Below are 12,794 nucleotides of genomic sequence, written 5' to 3'. Positions count from 1 at the left end.
TCCTTGACTTTGGCGATGTCATTTACAAAAAAGCCTCTAACACTCTACTCAGCAAATTGGATGCAGTCTATCACACCGTCATCCGTTTTGTCACCAAAGCCCCATATACAACCCACCACTGCGACCTGTATTCTCTCGTTGGCTGGCCCTCGCTTCATATTCGTCGCCAAACTCCCTGGCTTCAGGTCATCAATACGTTTTTGATAGGTAAAGCCCCACCTTATCTCAGCTCACTGGCCACTATAGCAGCACCCACCCGTAGCACGCAATCTCACTGGTCACCCCCAAAGCCAATTCCTCCTTTGGCCGCCGTTCCTTCCAGTTCTCTGCTGCCAATGACTGGAACGAACTGCAAAAATCACTGAAGCTGGAGACTCATATCTCCCTCACTAGCTTTAAGCACCAGCTGTCAGAGCAGCTCACATATCACTGCACGGCAGGGTAGCCTAGTGGTTAGAGTGTTTGACTAGTAACCTGAAGGTTGTGAGTTCAAACCCCCGAGCTGACAAGGTACAAATCTGTCGTTCTGCCCCTGAACAGGCAGTAAACCCACTGTTCCTAGGCCGTCATTGAAAATAAGAATTTGTTCTTAACTGACTTGCCTGGTTAAATAAAGGGAAAATAAAATAAAAAATAAACCTGTAAATAGCCCACCCAACTACCTCATCCCCATACTGTTATTTATGTAATTTATTTAGCTACTTTCTACCCCAGAATCTCTACTTGCACACTCATCTTCTGCACATCTATCACTCCAGTGTTTAATTGCTATATTGTAATTATTTAGCCACTATGGCCTATTCATTGCCTTACCTCCCTTATCCTACCTTATTTGCACACACTGTATATAGACATTTTCTATTGTATTATTGACTGTATGTTTTTTTATTCCATGTGCAACCCTGTGTTGTTGTTTGTGTCGCACTGCTTTGCTTTATCTTGGCCAGGTCGCAGTTGTAAATGAGAACTTGTTCTCAACTAGCCTACCTGGTTAAATAAAGGTGAACAAAAAAAATAATAACATAGTTTACGTTCAGGGCAGAAAGGCGCCTATGCAAAGCCCTCACTCTGTCACTCAGAAACATATATTCCAGTGTCTGCCTGCCAGCTGAAAATCTTTGCCAGTGTATGTGTGTGTAGGCAACATGCCCTTCCCCCTTCAAAGCTTAGGCTAATGTACCCTGCTGACGCTACAAGCATTCAGAAATTAGGGAGAGATATTCAATTAGAGAAGAATGGATTCACTTCTTCAATGCTAGTTACGGATACTATAGTTATCACGTTTCACATTGGATTAAATAACTACAAAAAGCTAAGATGCGTTTTTTATTATTCTGGTGTGGCTCTATACACACAAGCTTGTCAGTTAGCTAGCTAGCTCTGGTTCAACTTTAAGACAACTCTCGTAAGTTCAAAGACATTCAAAGTTCCTCCATAGAAGCCGCTCCTCCGTAGGTATAATTCTGTGGGCCTAATTCAGATAATGCGTGTCATAACTATGCCCAGCACTTCAAGCCAAGCCTCTTCCTCCACCCTCTCTCACTCTCCCCCCACCTACAAAATTTCAGTCGCATCTTGCACCCTACACTTATCTGTCCATGGCGCATGTAAACAACTATAGCTTAGTCAGCTGATAGCGCCCATGCACTAGAGTTCTCAATTTCAGCCTGAACTCTTGTCTCTCTCTCCTCCCTGTCAGCTGCAGAAGCAGCCACAGGCTGCCATGTGTATTGCGCTGTCCAAGGTGCTGAAGCTGCAATCTAACTACAGTAATTCACTAGTTTCTTACTTGTTGTTTCTCTGACTGAAAAGTTATGTTATCTAATTTGTTGAGAATGCAAAAATTTTCCCTATTTGCTAAATGTGCCTTTCCCTGCCATGCTCTGTTCACGTGACACATGCATGCACCCGTTAGGACATAGGCTGGTTTATAATATCCAGAACATGTATTTATTATTTCAATATTCAAGACTCCATGTCTCCAATGTTGTTTAATTGATGTGTTATTTTGTTGTGTTCTGTTCTGTTTCCTTAATGACTAGGCCATGGCCTAATTAGGCAGAACAATTCATTTGTTATTTTATTTTCCACATAAAAAGCTTGATTGTATTTAAAGTCATGACTGACTGACTCGTACTTATATGGGCTACTATATTACTGCATAATAATAATAATCCTAAGAAGAAACCGAAGAAGGTGGGTAAGCTGAGCGCTGTGTGCCACTGCCAAACAGGTGTTAGACATGGAGTCTTGAATATTGAAATGAGGTGTTGTTTACACTGGAACAGTGTAAACAACACCTAACAAATAAGAAATCCTCGAGAGTCTGTTCTAAGGAAGAAATTCATTTTTCTGCCTACAAAGATTAAACACAGTTACTGACATGTTGAGGTTTATATGTTTAATTATTCAAGACTGCCTTTTTATTTCATTTTAAAACTAAGCCTACTGTTGATGATATGACCTTACATACTTTTATAATTCTGATAATAACCACAACAACAAAAAGAAGAAAGAGATCAAGAAGGAGGAGAGGATTGAGCGCTGTGTGACCCATGTGTGTAAAGGTAGGCTATTATTCAAATATTTGTTTTCTGACCGTTTGGAACAGTGTAAACAATGCTGAAGAAATTATAAGAAATCACAGATAATCTGATCTAACGGAATCAAACACACACTTCACGGAATCAAACACACACTTGAAAACAGGCAACAGAAGAAGCATTTGTCTAATTTCTGAAGATATATACAGTATGGATGTCTTACTGTATAAACCCTGAGTTCCACATACAACAGTATGGATGTCTTACTGTATAAACCCTGAGATCCACATACAACAGTATGGATGTCTTACTGTATAAACCCTGAGATGGACCAGAACTAGAGGTATTACACTATTAGACATGGACCAGAACTAGATACAACAGTATGGATGTCTTACTGTATAAACCCTGAGATGGACCAGAACTAGAGGTATTACACTATTAGACATGGACCAGAACTAGATACAACAGTATGGATGTCTTACTGTATAAACCCTGAGATCCACATACAACAGTATGGATGTCTTACTGTATAAACCCTGAGATCCACATACAACTGTATGGATGTCTTACTGTATAAACCCTGAGATCCACATACAACAGTATGGATGTCTTACTGTATAAACCCTGAGATCCACATACAACAGTATGGATGTCTTACTGTATAAACCCTGAGATCCACATACAACAGTATGGATGTCTTACTGTATAAACCCTGAGATCCACATACAACAGTATGGATGTCTTACTGTATAAACCCTGAGATCCACATACAACAGTATGGATGTCTTACTGTATAAACCCTGAGATCCACATACAACAGTATGGATGTCTTACTGTATAAACCCTGAGATCCACATACAACAGTATGGATGTCTTACTGTATAAACCCTGAGATCCACATACAACAGTATGGATGTCTTACTGTATAAACCCTGAGATCCACATACAACTGTATGGATGTCTTACTGTATAAACCCTGAGATCCACATACAACAGTATGGATGTCTTACTGTATAAACCCTGAGATCCACATACAACAGTATGGATGTCTTACTGTATAAACCCTGAGATCCACATACAACAGTATGGATGTCTTACTGTATAAACCCTGAGATCCACATACAACAGTATGGATGTCTTACTGTATAAACCCTGAGATCCACATACAACAGTATGGATGTCTTACTGTATAAACCCTGAGATCCACATACAACAGTATGGATGTCTTACTGTATAAACCCTGAGATCCACATACAACAGTATGGATGTCTTACTGTATAAACCCTGAGATCCACATACAACAGTATGGATGTCTTACTGTATAAACCCTGAGATCCACATACAACAGTATGGATGTCTTACTGTATAAACCCTGAGATCCACATACAACTGTATGGATGTCTTACTGTATAAACCCTGAGATCCACATACAACAGTATGGATGTCTTACTGTATAAACCCTGAGATGGACCAGAACTAGAGGTATTACACTATTAGACATGGACCAGAACTAGATACAACAGTATGGATGTCTTACTGTATAAACCCTGAGATCCACATACAACAGTATGGATGTCTTACTGTATAAACCCTGAGATCCACATACAACAGTATGGATGTCTTACTGTATAAACCCTGAGATCCACATACAACAGTATGGATGTCTTACTGTATAAACCCTGAGATCCACATACAACAGTATGGATGTCTTACTGTATAAACCCTGAGATCCACATACAACAGTATGGATGTCTTACTGTATAAACCCTGAGATCCACATACAACAGTATGGATGTCTTACTGTATAAACCCTGAGATCCACATACAACAGTATGGATGTCTTACTGTATAAACCCTGAGATCCACATACAACAGTATGGATGTCTTACTGTATAAACCCTGAGATCCACATACAACAGTATGGATGTCTTACTGTATAAACCCTGAGATCCACATACAACAGTATGGATGTCTTACTGTATAAACCCTGAGATCCACATACAACTGTATGGATGTCTTACTGTATAAACCCTGAGATCCACATACAACAGTATGGATGTCTTACTGTATAAACCCTGAGATCCACATACAACAGTATGGATGTCTTACTGTATAAACCCTGAGATCCACATACAACAGTATGGATGTCTTACTGTATAAACCCTGAGATCCACATACAACAGTATGGATGTCTTACTGTATAAACCCTGAGATCCACATACAACAGTATGGATGTCTTACTGTATAAACCCTGAGATCCACATACAACAGTATGGATGTCTTACTGTATAAACCCTGAGATCCACATACAACAGTATGGATGTCTTACTGTATAACCCCTGAGATCCACATACAACAGTATGGATGTCTTACTGTATAAACCCTGAGATCCACATACAACAGTTGTTGATTATATTCAAGTTGGGTTTTCCCCTCTCATCACTTCTCTTAGACAAGGCTTGGGCTTTTCACTCTCTCCTCACTCTGCTCGCTTTCAACAACATCTCACGTTGTTGTAAAAACCATTGTAATTTAATAGTCTACTCGTTAACTTGAACAAAAGAGCAATATGGTCTAGGGAAAGGTGCGTCCGTTTTCTAGAAATCAGTCATCGTTTAGGTTTCGGGCTCATTACATTTATGGGATGTCGGACTAGGCCTGGGCTAGGGCTTCAGCTCATCGGGCTTGGGTCGGACCAGGCTAAAATGTTCAGCCCCAATGAGAACCCTATCATTGGCTGCCTAGGCTAAAACAAATATAGCTTGCCCGCTCCATTGCAAGCTGCCTTATCCTCAATGATTGGTAAAGAGATGTAATGCTGAGCTAATGTAATAAAAAACGATTACTTCAGACATTTAAAAAGGAACCGAGAGGAACGATATAAACTGGTATGTTTTTTTGTTTCGAAACCAATCAGAACTTTTGCAGGTCGGAACAGTGGAATGGAACAAAACAAATAATGGTTCTGTTCAGAACAAAACGATTGCGGTTAACTACTGTGAACTTCAAGGAAAGAGATGAAACTCCATGAAAGAGGAGAGACAACAGGTGAAATCAGATGAACAGTCTGGGAGGTTCAACCACCACACAGAGCTAAACTGTCAATGAAGAAGTGATTTAAGAGGGAGCTATGCTGAGACTTACAGAGGTGAAGTTCTGGGGACCGCACGGTTCTCCTCGGTACTTGCAGGAGAGAAGCATTTCCTCTAGCTGGTGGCTCAGCCGGTCCATAAACTCTAGGTTGCTGCCCTCAAAGTTTCTGGGGGGCAGGAACAGCCTGAAGTCAGACAGTTTGCTGAACCAGGCCTGGCTGTCCTCCTGCAGCAAATCCAGCACCATGGGTCTCACTGTCCGGTTGGCCAGCAGTAGGCCCAGCCAGTGGCCAGCAAAGTACAGGTCACTTTTGGTGAGCTTGTAGAGGCGGATTGGGTTGTTGTTGCAGATAGTGACTGTGGGGAAGGCCATCTCCTTGGCCCACTCTGTGTGGATCCGTGTGTAGGTGGGGAAGGAGAGCCAGTGGAGCAGGCGGTTGGAGGACCAGGACAGGAGCAGGCCCAATGAGGTGCACAGGGCCAGCAGCCAGAAGGCCCGACGGCCAATGGAGCCACCGGACACACACACATGCCTGAGGCCATGCAGACTTGTCCCAGCCAGCAGGGTGGAGGTGATTGAGGACAGGCCTGGCCTTGCAGGGAGGCGCCGGCGGCCTCTCCTCACCACGGCTGGGGATCCCCGCTGGAGACATCGCCCCTCCAGAGCCATGGCTGCCCAAACCGCTCCTAGTGCCGAGAGAAAGGCTTCATCTCCCAGCCAGGCCTCAGGGGCTGGGCCCCACATGGAGCTCCAGGGCACCGATATCCCCACTGGTGTAATCCACACCTGGATTTGTGCTTATCTGACAATCCGTACAATCTCCTCACACACAACCTCACTCACACACACATACTAACTCTCTCTCTCTGTCACAGTGTCTTCTGTTTGTTGTTGTTGGTGTCCTGTTTTACTCTTTAGTTACTTGTTGGGCTTCTCCCTCTCAGTCCATCTGGTTCCTTTGACCTGAAAGTACTCCACTCACCCAACTCAGCAGTAAAAAATACATTCAGCCATGCAAATATGCACCAAGCGATGCAGCTTCTACATGAGCGACTCCAGCATCCGCACCAGTTAGTGTAACACAGAGCAAGGGAGGAAGAGACAGAGGGAGAGAGAGAGAGCTAGAAAGCGAGAGGGAGGGAGGGAGAGGGAAAAGGATAGGGAGGGAGAAGAGAGGGGGTGGAGTGAGTGCTAGAGGAGAGAGAGGCAAGATGAGCTGAGAAGCACAGACAAAATGAAAGAACGGAAGGTTAAAGAAGAGAGCAGTGAGTCTGTTGTGGTTCTATCTGGTGCCGTCTGTCAAAGAACGGCTCGTCCTGCCGGTTCCCTCTGCTCTGTCGGCGCTCCTCTCTGCCGACCGAGGCTGCTGTCTTTTGGGACTTTGCCGTCGCTCCACTTCGATCAGCTCAGCCTCGTTCAACCTGCTAACCCTCCAACACCACCACGGCTGACACTGCTAAAACGAGCAGGCGCGCATCACTAATTGCCTTTGTGAGTCTACCTCGCTAATTTATTCTCCGGCTTTTTTTGTGAGCTCACTTTTATCTTCTTGATTTCCAGCCTTCCCCTCTTCCCATCTGTCACTCTTTCACTCCCTCCCTATTCCCCCTTCATTGTCCTTTCTCTTCTTCTCCTCTCTTGACTGGAGAAGTGGGTGTTGTGTCCTGCGGGTGATAATGTACGGCCAGCCCGTCTTGTGCGAGGAGCAGACACTTCTTAGTCCCAGATGCACGCAAACACTCATTCACACTGAGAGAGGAGCACATGCACACACACTGCGTTTCCCTGTGGGAAACCTGACCAGAGTCGATGGAAAATCTGTTCAGTCACACTCAGATCCTGGTATCTCTCTCTCCCTCATTCTCTCGTTCCAGTTTTCTTTCACTCTGTTTCTCTCGCTCAGAACTGTGGCATTTCTAATCGTAACGCTCCTCTTGTTTTCTTCCTTTTCTAAAAATACTTCTCTCCAAATCAAATTCATTAACTTGCCCTCACGCTCCTCCTCTTGTGCCGATGTCCGTCAATCCTTCTCAGCTCCACCCCCAACTGGGCTCCTCCTCCTCCCATGAAGTAGATGTGTGCATTCCCTCTCTCTCTCTCTCTCTCTCTCTCTCTCTCTCTCTCTCTCTCTCTCTCTCTCTCTCTCTCTCTCTCTCTCTCTCTCTCTCTCTCTCTCTCTCTCTCTCTCTCTCTCTCTCTCTCTCTCTCTCTCTCTCTCTCTCTCTCTCTCTCTCTCTCTCTCTCTCTCTCTCTCTCTCCCTCCTTTGGATATTGCCCTGTTATTTTCTGTATTCTCTTCCTCCCGTGCAGACAGACTGTTCCTCTGGTCCCCTCTCTCTGATCGGGCAGCGTGTCCTCTCTGTGCTCCTCTCCTCCTGCGCCACAGCTCTGTCCACCGAGCCAGTGAGAGAGCGAGCGATGAGTGTCTGTCTGAGAACGCCAGGGCTCTCTCTCTCTCTCTGTTTCTCTCTCCATCTCTCTCTCTCTCTCTCCCTCGCTCTCTCTCTCTCCCTCTCTCTCCTCTGTTTGTCGGCTGCTGCCACGACTTACACAACAGGAGCAGAATGGGAGAGCAGGAGAGTGTGTGTGCACTCAGAGAGGGAGACCGAGACAAACAGCATCATACTGAATTATTGCTTTGCCTGCTATACCCCCTTTCAACCTAGTCTCTCTCTCTCTCTCTCTCTCTCTCTCTCTCTCTCTCTCTCTCTCTCTCTCTCTCTCTCTCTCTCTCTCTCTCTCTCTCTCTCTCTCTCTCTCTCTCTCTCTCTCTCTCTCTCTCTCTCTCTCTCAATTCAATTCAATTCAATTCAAGGGCTTTATTGGCATGGGAAACATGTGTTAACATTGCCAAAGCAAGTGAGATAGACAACATACAAAGTGAATATATAAAGTGAAAAACAACAAAAATGAACAGTAAACATTACACATACAACAGTTTCAAAACAGTAAAGACACTACAAATGTCATATTATATATATATATATATATATATATATATATATATATATACACAATGTACAAATAATTAAAGGACACAAGATAACATAAATAAGCATAAATATGGGTTGTATTTACAATGGTGTTTGTTCTTCACTGGTTGCCCTTTTCTCGTGGCAACAGGTCACAAATCTTGCTGCTGTGATGGCACACTGTGGAATTTCACCCAGTAGATATGGGAGTTTTTCAAAATTGGATATGTTTTCGAATTCTTTGTGGATCTGTGTGATCTGGGGGAAATATGTCTCTCTAATATGGTCATACATTGGGCAGGAGGTTAGGAAGTGCAGCTCAGTTTCCACCTCATTTTGTGGGCAGTGAGCACATAGCCTGTCTTCTCTTGAGAGCCATGTCTGCCTACGGCGGCCTTTCTCAATAGCAAGGCTATGCTCACTGAGTCTGTACATAGTCAAAGCTTTCCTTAATTTTGGGTCAGTCACAGTGGTCAGGTATTCTGCCGCTGTGTACTCTCTGTGTAGGGCCAAATAGCATTCTAGTTTGCTCTGTTTTTTTGTTAATTCTTTCCAATGTGTTAAGTAATTATCTTTTTGTTTTCTCATGATTTGGTTGGGTCTAATTGTGCTGTTGTCCTGGGGCTCTGTAGGGTGTGTTTGTGTTTGTGAACAGAGCCCCAGGACCAGCTTGCTTAGGGACTCTTCTCCAGGTTCATCTCTCTGTTTGTGATGGCTTTGTTATGGAAGGTTAGTGAATCGCTTCCTTTTAGGTGGTTGTAGAATTTAATGGCTCTTTTCTGGATTTTGATAATTAGTGGGTATCGGCCTAATTCTGCTCTGCATGCATTATTTGGTGTTTTACGTTGTACACGGAGGATATTTTTGCAGAATTCTGCGTGCAGAGTCTCAATTTGGTGTTTGTCCCATTTTGTGAAGTCTTGGTTGGTGAGCGGACCCCAGACCTCACAACCATAAAGGGCAATGGGCTCTATGACTGATTCAAGTATTTTTAGCCAAATCCTAATTGGTATGTTGAAATTTATGTTTCTTTTGATGGCATAGAATGCCCTTCTTGCCTTGTCTCTCAGATCGTTCACACCTTTGTGGAAGTTACCTGTGGCGCTGATGTTTAGGCCAAGGTATGTATAGTTTTTGTGTGCTCTAGGGCAACAGTGTCTAGATGGAATTTGTATTTGTGGTCCTGGTGACTGGACCTTTTTGGAACACCATTATTTTGGTCTTACTGAGATTTACTGTCAGGGCCCAGGTCTGACAGAATCTGTGCATAAGATCTAGGTGCTGCTGTAGGCCCTCCTTGGTTGGTGACAGAAGCACCAGATCATCAGCAAACAGCAGACATTTGACTTCAGATTCTAGCAGGGGAGGCCGGGTGCTGCAGACTTTTCTAGTGCCCGCGCCAGTTCGTTGATATATATGTTGAAGAGGGTGGGGCTTAAGCTGCATCCCTGTCTAACCCCACGACCCTGTGTGAAGAAATGTGTGTGTTTTTTGCCAATTTTAACCGCACACTTGTTGTTTGTGTACATGGATTTTATAATGTCATATGTTTTACCCCCAACACCACTTTCCATCAGTTTGTATAGCAGACCCTCATGCCAAATTGAGTCGAAGGCTTTTTTGAAATCAACAAAGCATGAGAAGACTTTGTCTTTGTTTTGGTTTGTTTGGTTGTCAATTAAGGTGTGCAGGGTGAATACATGGTCTGTTGTACGGTAATTTGGTAAAAAGCCAATTTGACATTTGCTCAGTACATTGTTTTCATTGAGGAAATGTACGAGTCTGCTGTTAATAATAATGCAGAGGATTTTCCCAAGGTTACTGTTGACACATATTCCACGGTAGTTATTGGGGTCAAATTTGTCTCCACTTTTGTGGATTGGGGTGATCAGTCCTTGGTTCCAAATATTGGGGAAGATGCCAGAGCTAAGTATGATGTTAAAGAGTTTTAGTATAGCCAATTGGAATTTGTTGTCTGTATATTTGATCATTTCATTGAGGATACCATCGACACCACAGGCCTTTTTGGGTTGGAGGGTTTTTATTTTGTCCTGTAACTCATTCAATGTAATTGGAGAATCCAGTGGGTTCTGGTAGTCTTTAATAGTTGATTCTAAGATCTGTATTTGATCATGTATATGTTTTTGCTCTTTGTTCTTTGTTATAGAACCAAAAAGATTGGAGAAGTGGTTTACCCATACATCTCCATTTTGGATAGATAATTCTTCGTGTTGTTGTTTGTTTAGTGTTTTCCAATTTTCCCAGAAGTGGTTAGAGTCTATGGATTCTTCAATTGCATTGAGCTGATTTCTGACATGCTGTTCCTTCTTTTTCCGTAGTGTATTTCTGTATTGTTTTAGTGATTCACCATAGTGAAGGCGTAGACTCAGGTTTTCCGGGTCTCTATGTTTTTGGTTGGACAGGTTTCTCAATTTCTTTCTTAGATTTTTGCATTCCTCATCAAACCATTTGTCATTATTGTTAATTTTCTTCGGTTTTCTATTTGAGATTTTTAGATTTGATAGGGAAGCTGAGAGGTCAAATATACTGTTAAGATTTTCTACTGCCAGGTTTACACCTTCACTATTACAGTGGAACGTTTTACCCAGGAAATTGTCTAAAAGGGATTGAATTTGTTGTTGCCTAATTGTTTTTTGGTAGGTTTCCAAACTGCATTCCTTCCACCTATAGCATTTCTTAATGTTACTCAGTTCCTTTGGCTTTGATGCCTCATGGTTGAGTATTGCTCTGTTTAAGTAGACTGTGATTTTGCTGTGGTCTGATAGGGGTGTTAGTGGACTGACTGTGAACGCTCTCTCTCTCTCTCTCTCTCTCTCTCTCTCTCTCTCTCTCTCTCTCTCTCTCTCTCTGTCTCTCTCTGTCTCCCTTTGTCAAATAAACACAAAACAGCCCTACAGAATGTGGGAAAAGAACTGGGTTTTTAGTTTAATTTCCGGCCTGTTTGTGAAACATAAAATATCTTGAATTATGTTGTCAACGTAGGGGGTAGACAAAATCAAGAAAATTGCAAGACATTAGGCAGATGGAGGGAAGGATGTGATTGAATGAAATATGACAAGACAAACAAGAGTAACACCTAAGTGCAACATTGAAAAGCTCTGTGGTCGTCTTAGCAGAGCTTCAGGTTTGGTTTGCAGCCAACACTGTACATATGGCTTGTCGTCACCAACTAACTCTCATGACAACTTTGACTTGTCATGACTCCTAACAGCATTGGCTCAGCTGTGCTCTTCAGTGAAATCCCATGGGGGACCACTATCCTTCCCCTAATATTTACATCCCATTTACATCTGCACACGTTCATATAGTGGACGTTTTTATTCACAAAGACGCCACACACATGTACTGTGTGCAACACAACGAAATGAGCAGTAGCGTAGATACTACATCCTGTCGTGGAAATTTCCTGTATTACCAAATCATGAGAGCGCAAACCACACATAAAGTCAATTTTTAATTATATGAGCTTCACCATAGCCCGGTGACTCTCAGATCAGTGACATAAATGAATTCTCTGAGAGTGCTTACAAAACAGTCCTTGGTATCATTTATAGCCAAGACACACCCATCAACGCTCACATGACGAATAACAGATCTTAGGAACATTATACAAATAAGCTTTTACCAGAAAAAAGGAGTATCCCATCATTTATAGCATCAACTATAAATGATCGTTCAGTTTGGTCTCCTAAATCAAAGCTCTGATCTTGTTCTTGGTACCATTTAGAACCAACAACAATACCTCGTCCAATGGCATATATCAAATACATTCCCCCTCCTGGACAAGCTTACAGAGAGACGTGACTGGCACACAGACATTGTGGAGCCACCTAACTGGTTCCCCATTAATCACACCATCCCATCACATGGTTTAGGAATGGTTTACAGACACATTCACAGATAAGACTAACCCGACCTCTCCCCTCTCTGGGCCCAAGTAACTTGGAGAGTGTTGGAGTGTTAGAGAACTACAGGGGTCATAGTACTGGAAGCACAATTCCAAATAAAGTCTGGCGAATAGACAATGCATGAGACAGTGAGACATGAGTGTAGTACAAAAGAAGAAGCATCATCATAATAGGTCAACAGAAAGTGCTGCACCTGCATGTCTGACTCAGTCAGTGGTGTTACTGGACACCTCAGACAGTTCCAGCTACAGTCC

General features: G+C 42.9%; 1 protein-coding gene across 3 annotated transcripts in view; it reads right to left on the bottom strand.

Moving 5' to 3' along the window:
* The window catches only part of LOC118374090 (acid-sensing ion channel 2), a 558,305-nt gene that overhangs the window by 217,480 nt on the left and 328,031 nt on the right, over positions 1 to 12,794 (bottom strand). Inside the window, exon 1 of one of the 3 annotated variants that reach the window (XM_052519269.1) lies at positions 5,691 to 8,208. The exons of the other annotated variants lie outside the window; for them this stretch is intronic. Within the exon in view, the coding sequence (XP_052375229.1) occupies positions 5,691 to 6,383 (693 nt within the window). The 5' untranslated portion in view covers positions 6,384 to 8,208. Of the gene's footprint in view, positions 1 to 5,690; positions 8,209 to 12,794 lie in introns of those variants that run through there. 3 annotated transcript variants of the gene reach the window in all.

The sequence above is a fragment of the Oncorhynchus keta genome, chromosome 5 (genome assembly GCF_023373465.1).
Source record: "Oncorhynchus keta strain PuntledgeMale-10-30-2019 chromosome 5, Oket_V2, whole genome shotgun sequence".
Classification (NCBI taxonomy): domain Eukaryota; kingdom Metazoa; phylum Chordata; class Actinopteri; order Salmoniformes; family Salmonidae; genus Oncorhynchus; species Oncorhynchus keta.
Note: the sequence above shows the minus strand (reverse complement) of the source record. Positions and strands in the feature narration are given on the sequence as shown.